Genomic DNA, 12,230 nt, shown 5'->3' on the forward strand with positions numbered 1-12,230 from the left:
TCCCCGGTCATATAATATCAGTAACAGGCTGCACCAGTAAAGAGTCCCGAGGCTCCCCATGTGACCTGCCACACACATCACACTGATCAGTTATCACAACAAAGAGGTTATTTAAACACAACCAAGTTTATATATGAAGTCATCTGATGCTCACTAAGCTCTTCTTTAAGGGCCGCTGCTGCTGTTCAATGAAACACATGATGGAGTGTGTACTTACTTTGGTGTGTAGTTCAATGTTGATGTTGTTTTTTCTTTTATTGTCTTCTTCACTTTTTATTCTAATCCTCTAATTCTATGTTTTAATTTCTATGCCTTTCCTCTCCTTTGCTTGCTTGTTCTTTTTTTGTTGTTCCCAAGGTCACGCCGATTTTTTGCTGATATCTGAAATACAACAACTCATCTGACCGATACCGATATATCCACTTTTTTCCTTTCCTGATTTCAGTGATCATCAAGTCTCTTCCGTAGTGGAATTAACCAACCCGTTCTCACTCTGAAGTTGTCGAAATCCGGCGCTTGAACAGGGACTTGGGGTGTCAGACATTGACAAAGAAAGCCGTCCTTTAACAATGGCAGTTGACAGTTTAACGGTGCTTGGCGGCATCAGGGGGAAACGCGGCAGGACAAGAACGAGAGTTAATGCAGCGGAAGTCCAAGCAGGGCGGGAGGGATGGTGGTTGATGGGTCCAACAACCACTGACTTTCACCTGGGAGAGCGGTGTTCACTTCGCCCAGACTGTTGCTTGAGTGCCCTCTATTGGTTGTACACTAGACCTTCTGCGTGTTCCAATACCCATACTACCATACTATTCAGAATGCCAGATAAAGATTTAGTATGTCCCAGTTTATGGTGCGTATGAACTGTAGTATGGATTTGGACAGCCCTTAGCACTCCTAGACTCCCAGGAATGCACCCGCAAAGTCCGATAGTCTGCAAGTGCGGTGAAGTCCAGACATTTGGATTCAACCTCGGCATGCCAGAACAAGACAGATCCAGACGATTGTATACCACTGGATCTTTGATAGATATGTGACAGATCTGGACGATTGTATACCAATGGATCATTGATAGATATGTGACGAATCCGGACGATTGTATACCACTGGATCTTTGATAGATATGTGACGAATCCGAACGATTGTATACCACTGGATCTTTGATAGATATGTGACAGATCTGGACGATTGTATACCAATGGATCATTGATAGATATGTGACGAATCCGGACGATTGTATACCAATGGATCTTTGATAGATATATGTGACAGATCTGGACGATTGTATACCACTGGATCTTTGATACATATGTGACAGATCTGGACGATTGTATACCACTGGATCTTTGATAGATATGGGACGGATCCAGACGATTGTATACCACTGGATCTTTGATAGATATGTGACAGATCCAGACAATTGTATACCACTGGATCTTTGATAGATAGGTGACGGATCCGGACGATTGTATACCACTGGATCTTCGATAGATATGTGACAGATCAAGACGATTGTATACCACTGGATCTTTGATAGATATGGGACTAATCCAGACGACTGTATACCACTGGATCTTTGATAGATATGTGACAGATCAAGACGATTGTATACCACTGGATCTTTGATAGATATGGGACTAATCCAGACGACTGTATACCACCGGATCTTTGATAGATATGTGACAGATCCGGACGATTGTATACCACTGGATTTTTGATACATATGTGACAGATCCAGACAATTGCATAGGTCCTGTTTTTGCATGTGTGTCATTTTTGTTGTTGGATTAATAAAGTATATCTATATATCTATACTGTGATGGTTGAGTTTGTTGTGGTTGTGTTCTGCGACTGAATGAATACAGAGGAAACACTGGGTTTATTTAGTGCATTCAATAACTGCTCAATCATTTATTCTTCTATTGGTGAAACAGTGATCCTGTAGGATAAGAGCAAGAGCGTAAGAAAATATGAAGTAAAGGGTAACTTTGGTATTATTCTTTAAACCTGGACCCTCTTTTCTACCTAAGCTACTACTCATTTTTGAAACGGTTCCAGTATTGAGTGAGAGCGCTGCTGAAACAGGCTGCAGGGTAACGGCATGCTTGCATCATCAGTGGACGTCCTCTTAAAGTGTTTTTGTCACTGACAGGCTCAGATTGTTAGTAAAAATGTCCAACAACATTATGAAAGGATCCCTACAGAGATAGACCTTTTGTTAAAGAGTAAGACCCTTTTTGTTTAACCAGAAACAGCCCTGAAATCACCATCACCAAACCCACCAGACTCCATTTAAATAATTATAAACAGATTAAAACTTTAGTCAAACATAAATTCAGGTAGCTACCATACATGAAGAGAGAATGATGCACTAGCAAAACAAGATTACTGTGACAATTTCTTTACACAACAAAATTTCCATGACTTTCCCAAAACTTTCGATGGTTTTCACTAATTACATAACTTCTCCAGGACTTTGAGGCTGTTTCTGGTTAAACAAAAAGGATCTTACTCTTTATCACAAAGGTCTATCTCTGTCGGGATCCTTTCCATAATGTTGTCAGACACTTGCAGTAACAATCTGAGCCTGTCAGTGGCAAAAACAAACACTTGACCGTGTGGACATGCTCCATGTGGTTACATTGCAGCCTGTTTCCTGCTGCCAGCTGCAGCGCTTTCACTCAAACATTGTTACCTCCATCAGTCGTTATGGGGTCCAGGTTAAAAATAAAATACCACACTTACCCTTCAAGTCAAAAGTTACATTTGTTTATTAAAAATATACATGTAAAGAAAGTTTAAAGAGTATTCGTAAAATATAAGTTTGACTTCATTGTCGTTACATTTAGTTCACAGACAGTTTAGATTTAGATTGATTAAAAAAGCAAAACAAACAAACAAAAAACAGTTGAGATTGAGTTTTAGATGTTTAAGGCCCACGGTTTGAAAGATCCTGGTTTGCTGGCTGGAATCTGGAGACAAAATAAAACAATAAAAAATTATTAATTAATTAGTAATCACTTTAATATGCTCTGTAACAGACACTGACGACACATACTTTACCCACTGAAACCTCAGCAAAGTGACTTGGTTTCTTTCAAAGACATAAGAAGGCCATGAGCAACGAAAGAAGAAACGAACCAAAAAAATAGCAAGAAAAAAAAAAAGATATTAAAGACTACATTTAAAAATAAAAAAAATAAATTTAAAAACAAGAAAATAATTTTTAAAAAATGGAAAGAAATAAAGAAAGTTAATCCTGACCTGGAAAAAAATGCTTAAAAATTACAATAATTCTGTAACATTATTTAAAATAGCTTCCTGAGCTTTTAAAAAAAAAAAAAAATCTATTATTTTTTTTGCAATTTGTAGGACATTTCTTCCCAAGTTGCTTATTTCCTTTTCCCCTATGTTTCTGAAAGAAATCGCACCAATTTGCTGAAGGCTCAAAGGGGTAAACACTTGAAAAGGCCTCTAAAAGCAGCACAAAAAAGTGATGTTGCTCCAGCGTTCAAAGGGTTAAGGCAACAATTACTTTCACGCTGTATTAAGTAAACTTTTATAACTTCTAGCATCAGTAATATCTACAAAAAATCATTTGAGCTGGCAAACATTTGGCAACTCCTTTGATAACCGAATAATCTTGGTATTTTGGTAATTTTGGTATTTTGCTGGTTTCATGTATCTTAAATGTGACAATTTGATGCTTTTCATCGTGATACACGATAAAAAACTGTGGATTTTTGGAGCGTTTGTGGAATAAAACATACACTTTGAGGACATCACCTGGGCTCTTCTAAAATTCCCAGGTCCCAATCTGCTCAAGGATTCTTGTGATGAGCCTTAAAAAACTCAAAAAAACAAACAAGTTGTAAGAAGAACACGAGTATTTCAGCATTTTTACCTTCTGAGTGAACGGGGAGCAACAAGCCAGACAGGCCCTCTCTGGTGTCGCAGGGCTGTCCAAGGGAAAGGGGCCGACTAAACCGGACTCGGAGCGGGCTGCAGCCACGGCGTCTTTAATGGCAAAGAACACTGAACTGCCCAGGAAGAGGACGGGCTCTCCAATACCCTGCAGGGACACATATTCAGAGTTATAATCCTTCAGAGATTCTAGAAAACCGAGGTGTACATCGTGACCTCTGACCTTTGAGGAGTAGATGGCGTGGGGGTTGAAAGAGTCTGACAGCAAGTAGACGTTGAAGCGAAGCGGCAGGTCGCAGAGCGCAGGGATCTTATACTGAGATGGACCTCGAGTGTACAGGAGCCCAGAGGGGGAAAACTTCAACTCCTCCAGAGTGTAGAGACCCAAACCCTGCATGAACGCTCCTTCAATCTGAGGGACGGAGTTAGGAGAAAGGAAAGGAGGGGAGGGAGAAAGTAAGGGAGATATCGTGTTCACAAGGATGTGACTTAAATACATAGGGGTGGACAACCTGAAGACATAGCGCCTCCGGCCACGGCTGCAACGACTTCTTGGCAGAAAAGTAATTGGCAGTTACTTTGATAATCATATTACGCTCAATGCTCTGAGACAGAACACCCTCATTTATGTGCGCTTTTAAGGAAGAACCAGAAAACAATATAGCAACAGTTGATTGTTGCAGTGTTCATTTTTAATTGACGAAAACTATGGTGAAAATCCTTCGTCAACGACCTTTTTTCCATGGCGAAAATGAGACGATGACAAGCTAAAAATAGATCTTGATAATGAAAACTGAGATGAAATCTAGGCTTCATTTTTGTTGACGAGACGAGACGAGAAAATGTTAGTGCTGGACTATCCGACATTGAAAGCTGAGAACGACTGAGATGAAATCTAGGCGTCATTTTTGTTGACAAGACGAGATGAGATGAGACGAGACGAGACGAGAAAATGTTAGTGGTGGACTATCGGACATTGAAAGCTGAGAACGACTGAGATGAAATCTAGGCTTTATTTTTGTTGACAAGACAAGACAAGACGAGACGAGACGAGACGAGACGAGACGAGAAAATGTTAGTGGTGGACTATCGGACATTGAAAGCCGAGAACAACTGAGATGAAATCTAGGCTTCATTTTTGTTGACAAGACGAGACAACACGAGACGAGACGAAAAAATGTTAGTGGTGGACTCATCGGACATTGAAAGCCGAGAATGGCTGAGATGAAATCTAGGCTTCATTTTTGTTGACAAGACGAGACGAGACGAGACGAAAAAATGTTAGTGGTGGACTATGGGACATTGAAATCCGAGAACGACTGAGATGAAATCTAGGCTTCATTTTTGTTGACAAGATGTGACGAGACCAGACGAGACCAGACGAGACCAGACGAGAAAATGTTAGCGGTGGACTATCGGACATTGAAAGCCGAGAACGACTGTGTTATCTTCAAATACCTTCAAATACCTTCTTCAAATGCCGCATGAGCGACAGGCTGGTAAGGATGTTTCACTTTCCCGCTGAACGGCAGACATAAGGGTCCGTCCTAACACTCACACTTCCCCTCAAAATTGGCCCTAGCCCTTGTTTTTGAGCGTTCTCGCGAAGGGCTAGGGTGTCCCAAACTTAAGGGAAGTGCTCTTCAGCCCTTTAAATCCCCGCTTAATTTTAAGGGCCTTGCGATGCACACTTACGAACCCATCTCAACTGAGGGGAAGATTGAATTTCCCAGGATGTAGTGCCAAACTATCCAGCCAGGTGAGTTTTCCAGAAAGATGGCAGCCTCCATGAGAAAATAGACGCACAATTGTAAGTGCTATTTTCGCAAATAAGCATGCAAAAATTCCAAAATATGTCGGAATGTGTTATGTTTCGTTGAGTTAGAATATGAATGCTTGAAAATCACTAATTCACGATGTAGCCGACATGAATATCTACAGAGTTCTCTGTGCCTACGTCGACGATACATGTCTGTTACGCTAATTTGCATGAAGTGGTGTCCCAATTCGTAGGTAAAATTCCCGTCTCCATTTTCCTTATAATTAGTGTGAAATCACAAAATCCTGTCTGAAACCTTCCTAAAATATTCATAGTGTCATACCTGTGCGTTACGGAAGTCACAAGGTATCAGATTTTTTCCTTTTTCTGCTTTTACAAGTCACAACAGACGAGACTCACCTGGCCGATGTCCACTGAGGGGTTCACACTTCTACCAATGTCCACCACAAGGTCCGTCCTCACGGTCTGCGAGACAAAAACCAACACAGTTCTTTCAGATTGTAAAGATTTCACTCAGTGAGACGGCTGATGTCGAGGTGCAAAGGTTCAGTTCAGACCCTGTAGTCTCCTGTGAGGCAGTCCAGCTCCACTTCACAGCAGCACGCTCCGTATGTGAAGTAGGCGTACGGCTGCCCCTCCATCTTGTCCCAGTCCATGTAGAGGTCTGGACCTCTGAGGACACACGGGGAGCTGTCAGCATCACTTCGTACATCGACACATTAAATCTAACAGATTTCTGCCATACCTGTAGAATCCAGTCGCCGATAAATTGATTTTCTCAAAAAACGCTGCCGTGATCTGAGTGCAGATCAAAGAAATTATTCAGTTTCCAATTTTATTACGCAATCCCAGAGACTTTAGGTTTTCCTTTCTTATCAAATCGTACCCAACTCTCCCATGAGCCTTTGGGGTCCTTCTGCCTGATCGGCTCCAGGCGCTGGTACAGAGTCTGGCAGGCAATCTGACGGAGACACAAATAAAAATATTACCTGCAAGTTTTATTCTTAATTTATTATTACTATTATTCTATTTTTTAATTAATCTATTTTTTCATTACTTTTCTTTTTTCTTTTCCAGCAATGCCCTGAATTCACGTTCATATGGGCAAGAAGGATATAAAATATAAAACGACCACAATAAAATGATGAAAAAGTCCAAATAAAAAATAAATCAGCAATGTCTCAGGAAAAATAAACAGCTATAAAAACAGTAAAATGACAGAAAAATAAATTAATCAACAATATAAATAACCAATAAAGAAGTCTGCCAGAAGGAAGAATATACCACAACAACACCAATTAAAAAACAAACACACATTACAATGGTCTACTGACACATACCTAACTACTATAACTTCAATACCTCTTGTAAAATATATATAAGTATATTTACTGTTATTTACTATGATTATTATGCATTTTTTTGGAATATTTCCTTTCTCTTTTGTCTCTTCTTTATCATTAACAAGTAAACACACACTCATACACACATGCCCTGTGTCAGTGTTTCTAAAATGGGAGTATGGGTACCCCTTGGGGTGCTTTGGAGTACTGCAGTACGTAGGTGAGATTTTTTCAAATGTCCAATTAAAACTAGAATTACCGTCCAAGTTGAAAGTTTCTCTGACAGTCTCCATCCATGTCAGTGAAAACATGGATGCTTCACACACAGAAGATCTATACAGTCAGCACAGTTTCAAGATTAGAGTCACCAATTCAGTATCTGACCAAATGTCTCCCCTTCTGTTCCTGAGATATGACGTTAAAACATGATGATGTCACAGTCAAGCTGACCTTTGACCTTTTGGATATAAAATGTCATCACTTCATCGTTTTATTCTGTTAGACATTTGTGGGAAGTTTTGTCATAATTAGTGTATGAATTCTTGAGTTATGGCCAAAAGATTTTCAGTTTAATTCAGTTTATTCTTCAGTCAAAGTTGACGTTTGTGCCAAATTTAAAGAAATTCCCTTTAGGTATTCTTGAGATGTTGTGTTCACATGAATGAGACAGATGCAAGGTCACATTGACATCTCTGACCACCAAAATATAATCAGTTAATCGTTGACTGTTAAGTGGACGTTTGTGCCAAATTTGAATAAAAATCCCTCAAGTCTTCTTGAGATTCATGAAAATTAAACAGACGTGAGGTTACAGTTACCTTTGGACACCAAAATCATCCTCATCCAGTTCATCCTCAAGTCCAACTGAACATTTGTACCACACTTCAATAAATTCCCTCAATCTGTTCTTGAAATAATCACGTTCACGAGAATGAGATGGATGCAAGGTTATGGTGACCTTGACCTTTTACCCTTGACCACCAAAATCTAATCAGTTCATCCTCAAGTCCATGTTTGTACCAAATTTTAGGAAATTCCCTCAAGGCATTCTTGAGCTACCGCATTCACAAGAATGAGACATACAAGGTCACAGTGACCTTGACCTTTGACCAATGAAAACCACATACATTTTTCTGTTTGTGTTGTTGGTCTTGGTTTTTGTGTACTTTACTTTTCACAAATGAAATAAATAATAAATAAACACATACATATTAATAATAATAATAATTCTGATATACACAATAGCTTAATGCTTAAAAAGAACCAACAGAAAATGCAGGAACTGGACTTCACCTTGACCGCCACGCCGTTGGCGTCAGTTCCGAAGGAGGCAGCAGAGGGGCAGGTGTTAGGAACAGTGTTGGTGCTGGTTTCGCTGATGTAGATCTTAGAGGGCGGGATGTGGAGCTCCCGACTCGCCACCTAACAGCAAACAGGAAACAAACCTGGAGCTGAAAGGATGGTACCAACAATGTTCTTTAAGTTTGTTAACAAAACACATGAAAAGACAACTATTAGAATTTTATCCAGAAAACTATTGTCTAAATGTCTAAATTTACATTCAGTCAGGACCACTCTGGTCAAGGAAAACTGTACTTCCATTTGCAGTATTATATTTGGCGGTATGGCTCTGTTCTGGGGCCTCTCTGCTTTTCTTAGGGCCTACGCCGAAAGCCAAAGGTCAAATGTATAAATATATGTTTGTAATGTTCGTTCATTTATGGAACATTTCACACATTTATCAGCAGTCTGTGAACGTCCCTCACCAACAGGTGGGGCAGCCTGTAATGGGATGTACTGTGGAGGCCAGTGGACACTGACTTCCTGCTTCTTTACAGTACCTGTTGGATTTTAGTGTGGAGTCCCTGACCCATCTCCGTCCCACCATGAGTGACTAGGACAGAGCCGTCTTTATAGATGTGGACCAGAGCTCCGGCCTTTAACACACAAAAACAAGCACACAACCACCATCAGAGTTAATTTTAAATGTTTTTTAAAAGAAGACAACTAGCAATGTGGCACCGAGTGGACTTGTCAAGTTCGTTGAATAGACTAACATTAACATCTCCGTTATCTTAAAGCTGGGATAGGCAGTTTTATTTTGGGGTCACTGGGCAAAAATCCCATGATAAACTTTAAGTATATTGTAATTCTAGTAGTCTGAGAAAACAACTGTTCTCACTACAAAGTCGTCAAATACCGCCGCTTGGTTGGTGACATCCACATCAGACACTGACAAGAAAAGCCATCCCTTCTCAGCGGTATGATTCGCCACCAGTTTATAACACCACCGGACGTCGTCAGTTTGAAATGCCACTAGAAAACAACGTAACTTAAGGGGCTGGAAAGTCCCTACTTGATGTAGATGGGTCCAAGAAACACCGGACTTTCACCCAGGAGCCTGGTGTTTGCTTCCTGTATGAATGTTGAGCAAAACCATGATTTTTGTTTCTAAACCTGACCACCTGCTTCTGTTGCAGAAGAAAATCAACGCAAGTACGAGGTGTTTTACCGACTTTGTAAGTTTATTTTGAAAAAGACTGTATGCATCTAACGAGCAGAAACTGTACATTTCCTGTGAAAACCAAAGTGCAATCACCAATAGACAACCACGAGCAATTGCAGCTGCTTCATACAGTAACCAGTGTTTCCCATACATCAATTTATTTAATCTTTTTTCATTGTAGAGCTAAAATTAGCGAGACACCCCCCTGTCTCTCCGCCTCACTCCCCGCCATTGTGCACTGCTTTGCCGGGAGGAGAGCGGACACCAGCTCCAGAGACAAATCCCCAGTCAGCAGCCACAGCAACCTGAATCCAGTCAGCACAAACCCCAGCTCCAGGGGACCGGACAGCCCCAACTCCCCACTGGATCAGCAAACATTCTGTTGCTGCCGTTACACAGGTTAGACCTGACGCTGCTGTCTACCACCAGCCTGCTATGACATCCAGTGCTGGGGGGGGTTGTGCGAGCCAAATTGGAGCTATTCTGTATTGTCTCCTGAGCTGTTGTCTGATCCCCTCTCTACGAACAAGTCCACAAAGGCGGGGAGTGAGGCGGAAAGACAGTCGGGTGGCTAGCAGCTTTCTCCAGAATTCTGCCTACCCCAGCTTTAAGGCAACCAAGTCTGAAAAGCTAAACATGCGTCCAAGCTGCATTTGTGTTTAAATCCTTACAAAAATGCACACTCAGCCAGTATAGGTGCAAAAACATTTTCATGGCATGGCTAAAGGGTTGAGCAAAACCGAGCTGAATCCCGCAGACCTGATTTAAGAAGCCCTCCGAAAATGCAATCCCATATTTAATGGGGATGATGGCCATCCCTCTCTTCTTCCAGCGGTTCTGCTGGTTAAACTGCTCCACAGCTCTGCGGCGGGCGCTGTAGTCAGACTTCCCTTTACATTCCTCCCAGCAGCGCAGCATGTTCTCCGGGTCAAACTCAAACTTGTAGTGAGTGACTGACGGCCCCTTGTACATGTTGATCTCCCGAATCTGAATGAAGAATTTGAAAACAGGAATAAGTTACACCGTATTTAGTACTTGTTAAGAATAAGAGATGGAATACAACCTGGTCTGCTGGGCGTCCCAGCACCATTGCCACATCATTGATCATGATCTCCACGACCATGAGGCTCTGTGGCACGCCAAAGCCCCTGAAGGCGGTGTTGGAAGGCAAGTTGGTCCTGCAGGCAGCACCATGGCCTCTCAGGTTGGGGATGTTGTAGACATTGTCGAAGTGAAGCAGAATTTTTTCTACCACCTGCAAGAAGAAAAGAAATCCACGATTACATGACACTTTTTCTCTTTAGAACTTAATAATAAACATAATCGCTTGAACCAACCAGAACAGATTCATCCACAGTGTAGCCAGCGTTGGTGTAGTACTGGATATCCGCAGCAACAATCCTTCCGTCATTCATGAAACCGACCTGAAACAAACAGCAAACAGGATTTCTTAGAGCAGTAAAACGACAGTTTGGATCAGCAATAAAATGTGAAATTTTGTCATATTTAGCGAATGAATCCTTGAATTATAGCCAAAACCCTTTTTTGTGAGGTCACACTAACCTTGACCTTTGACCAACAAATACTAATCAGTTTATCCTTGACTCCAAGTGGACGTTTGTGCAACATTTGAGGAAATTCCCTCAAGCTGTTCTTGAGATATCTAGTTCATGAGAATGAGCCAGAAGAGGTCACAGTAACCTTGATCTTTGAACTATGATCACCAAAACTTAATTAGTTCATTGTTGAGTTCAAGAGGACATTTGTGCCAAATTTAAGGAAATTCCCTCTAGGTGTTCCTGAGATATTGTGTTCCCGATAATAAGATGGATGCAAGATCAGAGTGACCTTGACATTTGACCACCAAATGCTAATCAATTCATGCCTGCGTTTGTGCCAAATTTGAGGAAATCCCCCAAAAGGTGTTCTTGAGATATTATGTTCTCAAGAATGAGACGTATGCAAGGTAACAGTGACCTTCAAGTTTGACTATAAGTAGACGTTTGTGTGAAATTTGAAAAAGAAAATCCCTCAAGTCCTCTTAAGATATTGCATTCATGAGAATGAAACAGACGTGAGGTTATAGTGACCTTTGACCACCACAATCTGCTCAGTTCGTCTTTGAGTCCAAGTAGATGTGTGTGCCAAATTTGAAAAAGTTCCCTCAAGTTGTTCTTGAGATATCACATTCTCAAGAATGAGATGAATGCAAGGTCACAGTGACCTTGACTTCAAACACCAAAACGTAATCAGTTGATCCTTTACTCAAAGTGGACGTTTGAGCCAAAATTTGAAGCACTGTTTGAATGTTAGCCGCCATGACAATTGTGGCCTTAGCGTTAAGCATTTCAGAGTGATGCAGTATTTCCTTCTCAGATGGTTCAGTTTTAAGGAAAAGACAAAGTATCCAGTATTTATTCATCTAGGATCATTTTTCGGGTTTATCTTGGGAACCTTTGCAGAGCCTCGAACCCCGAGGTCTGATTTAAAGATTTTTCTTGAGAACCTTGCTGAAATGAAAGCCAAAGTGTGTACTTTGTATTTAGCCAGGACAGGGTGACGGCCTCCTGTGATCAACATGTCCTCTCCTCGCTCCAGGACACAGCGCACTGCACGATTGGTCCTAAACAGAAAAAGAGGAATTCAAAACATTTCCTGCTTTGCTTTGATTCCCATCATT

At 41.1% G+C, this 12,230-nt stretch overlaps 1 protein-coding gene across 3 annotated transcripts in view; it reads right to left on the bottom strand.

Annotated features, from left to right (window-relative positions):
* Positions 1-1,875: 1,875 nt before the first annotated feature.
* Positions 1,876-12,230, bottom strand: part of aox6 (aldehyde oxidase 6) — a 29,436-nt gene continuing 19,081 nt past the window's right edge. For 2 of the 3 annotated variants that reach the window (XM_050064192.1, XM_050064193.1), the window contains 13 exons: positions 12,086-12,173; positions 10,888-10,974; positions 10,614-10,805; positions 10,310-10,537; positions 8,886-8,981; positions 8,338-8,466; positions 6,588-6,662; positions 6,447-6,499; positions 6,259-6,373; positions 6,101-6,166; positions 4,145-4,333; positions 3,902-4,069; positions 2,751-2,969 (listed from right to left, as the gene is read on the bottom strand). In XM_050064192.1, coding sequence (XP_049920149.1) covers positions 2,919-2,969; positions 3,902-4,069; positions 4,145-4,333; positions 6,101-6,166; positions 6,259-6,373; positions 6,447-6,499; positions 6,588-6,662; positions 8,338-8,466; positions 8,886-8,981; positions 10,310-10,537; positions 10,614-10,805; positions 10,888-10,974; positions 12,086-12,173 — 1,537 coding nt within the window. In that variant the 3' untranslated portion in view covers positions 2,751-2,918. Of the gene's footprint in view, positions 2,432-2,750; positions 2,970-3,901; positions 4,070-4,144; positions 4,334-6,100; positions 6,167-6,258; positions 6,374-6,446; positions 6,500-6,587; positions 6,663-8,337; positions 8,467-8,885; positions 8,982-10,309; positions 10,538-10,613; positions 10,806-10,887; positions 10,975-12,085; positions 12,174-12,230 lie in introns of those variants that run through there. The other variant, XR_007571170.1, reaches the window with a different exon arrangement.

The sequence above is a fragment of the Epinephelus moara genome, chromosome 16 (assembly GCF_006386435.1).
Source record: "Epinephelus moara isolate mb chromosome 16, YSFRI_EMoa_1.0, whole genome shotgun sequence".
NCBI classification, from domain to species: Eukaryota; Metazoa; Chordata; class Actinopteri; order Perciformes; family Serranidae; genus Epinephelus; species Epinephelus moara.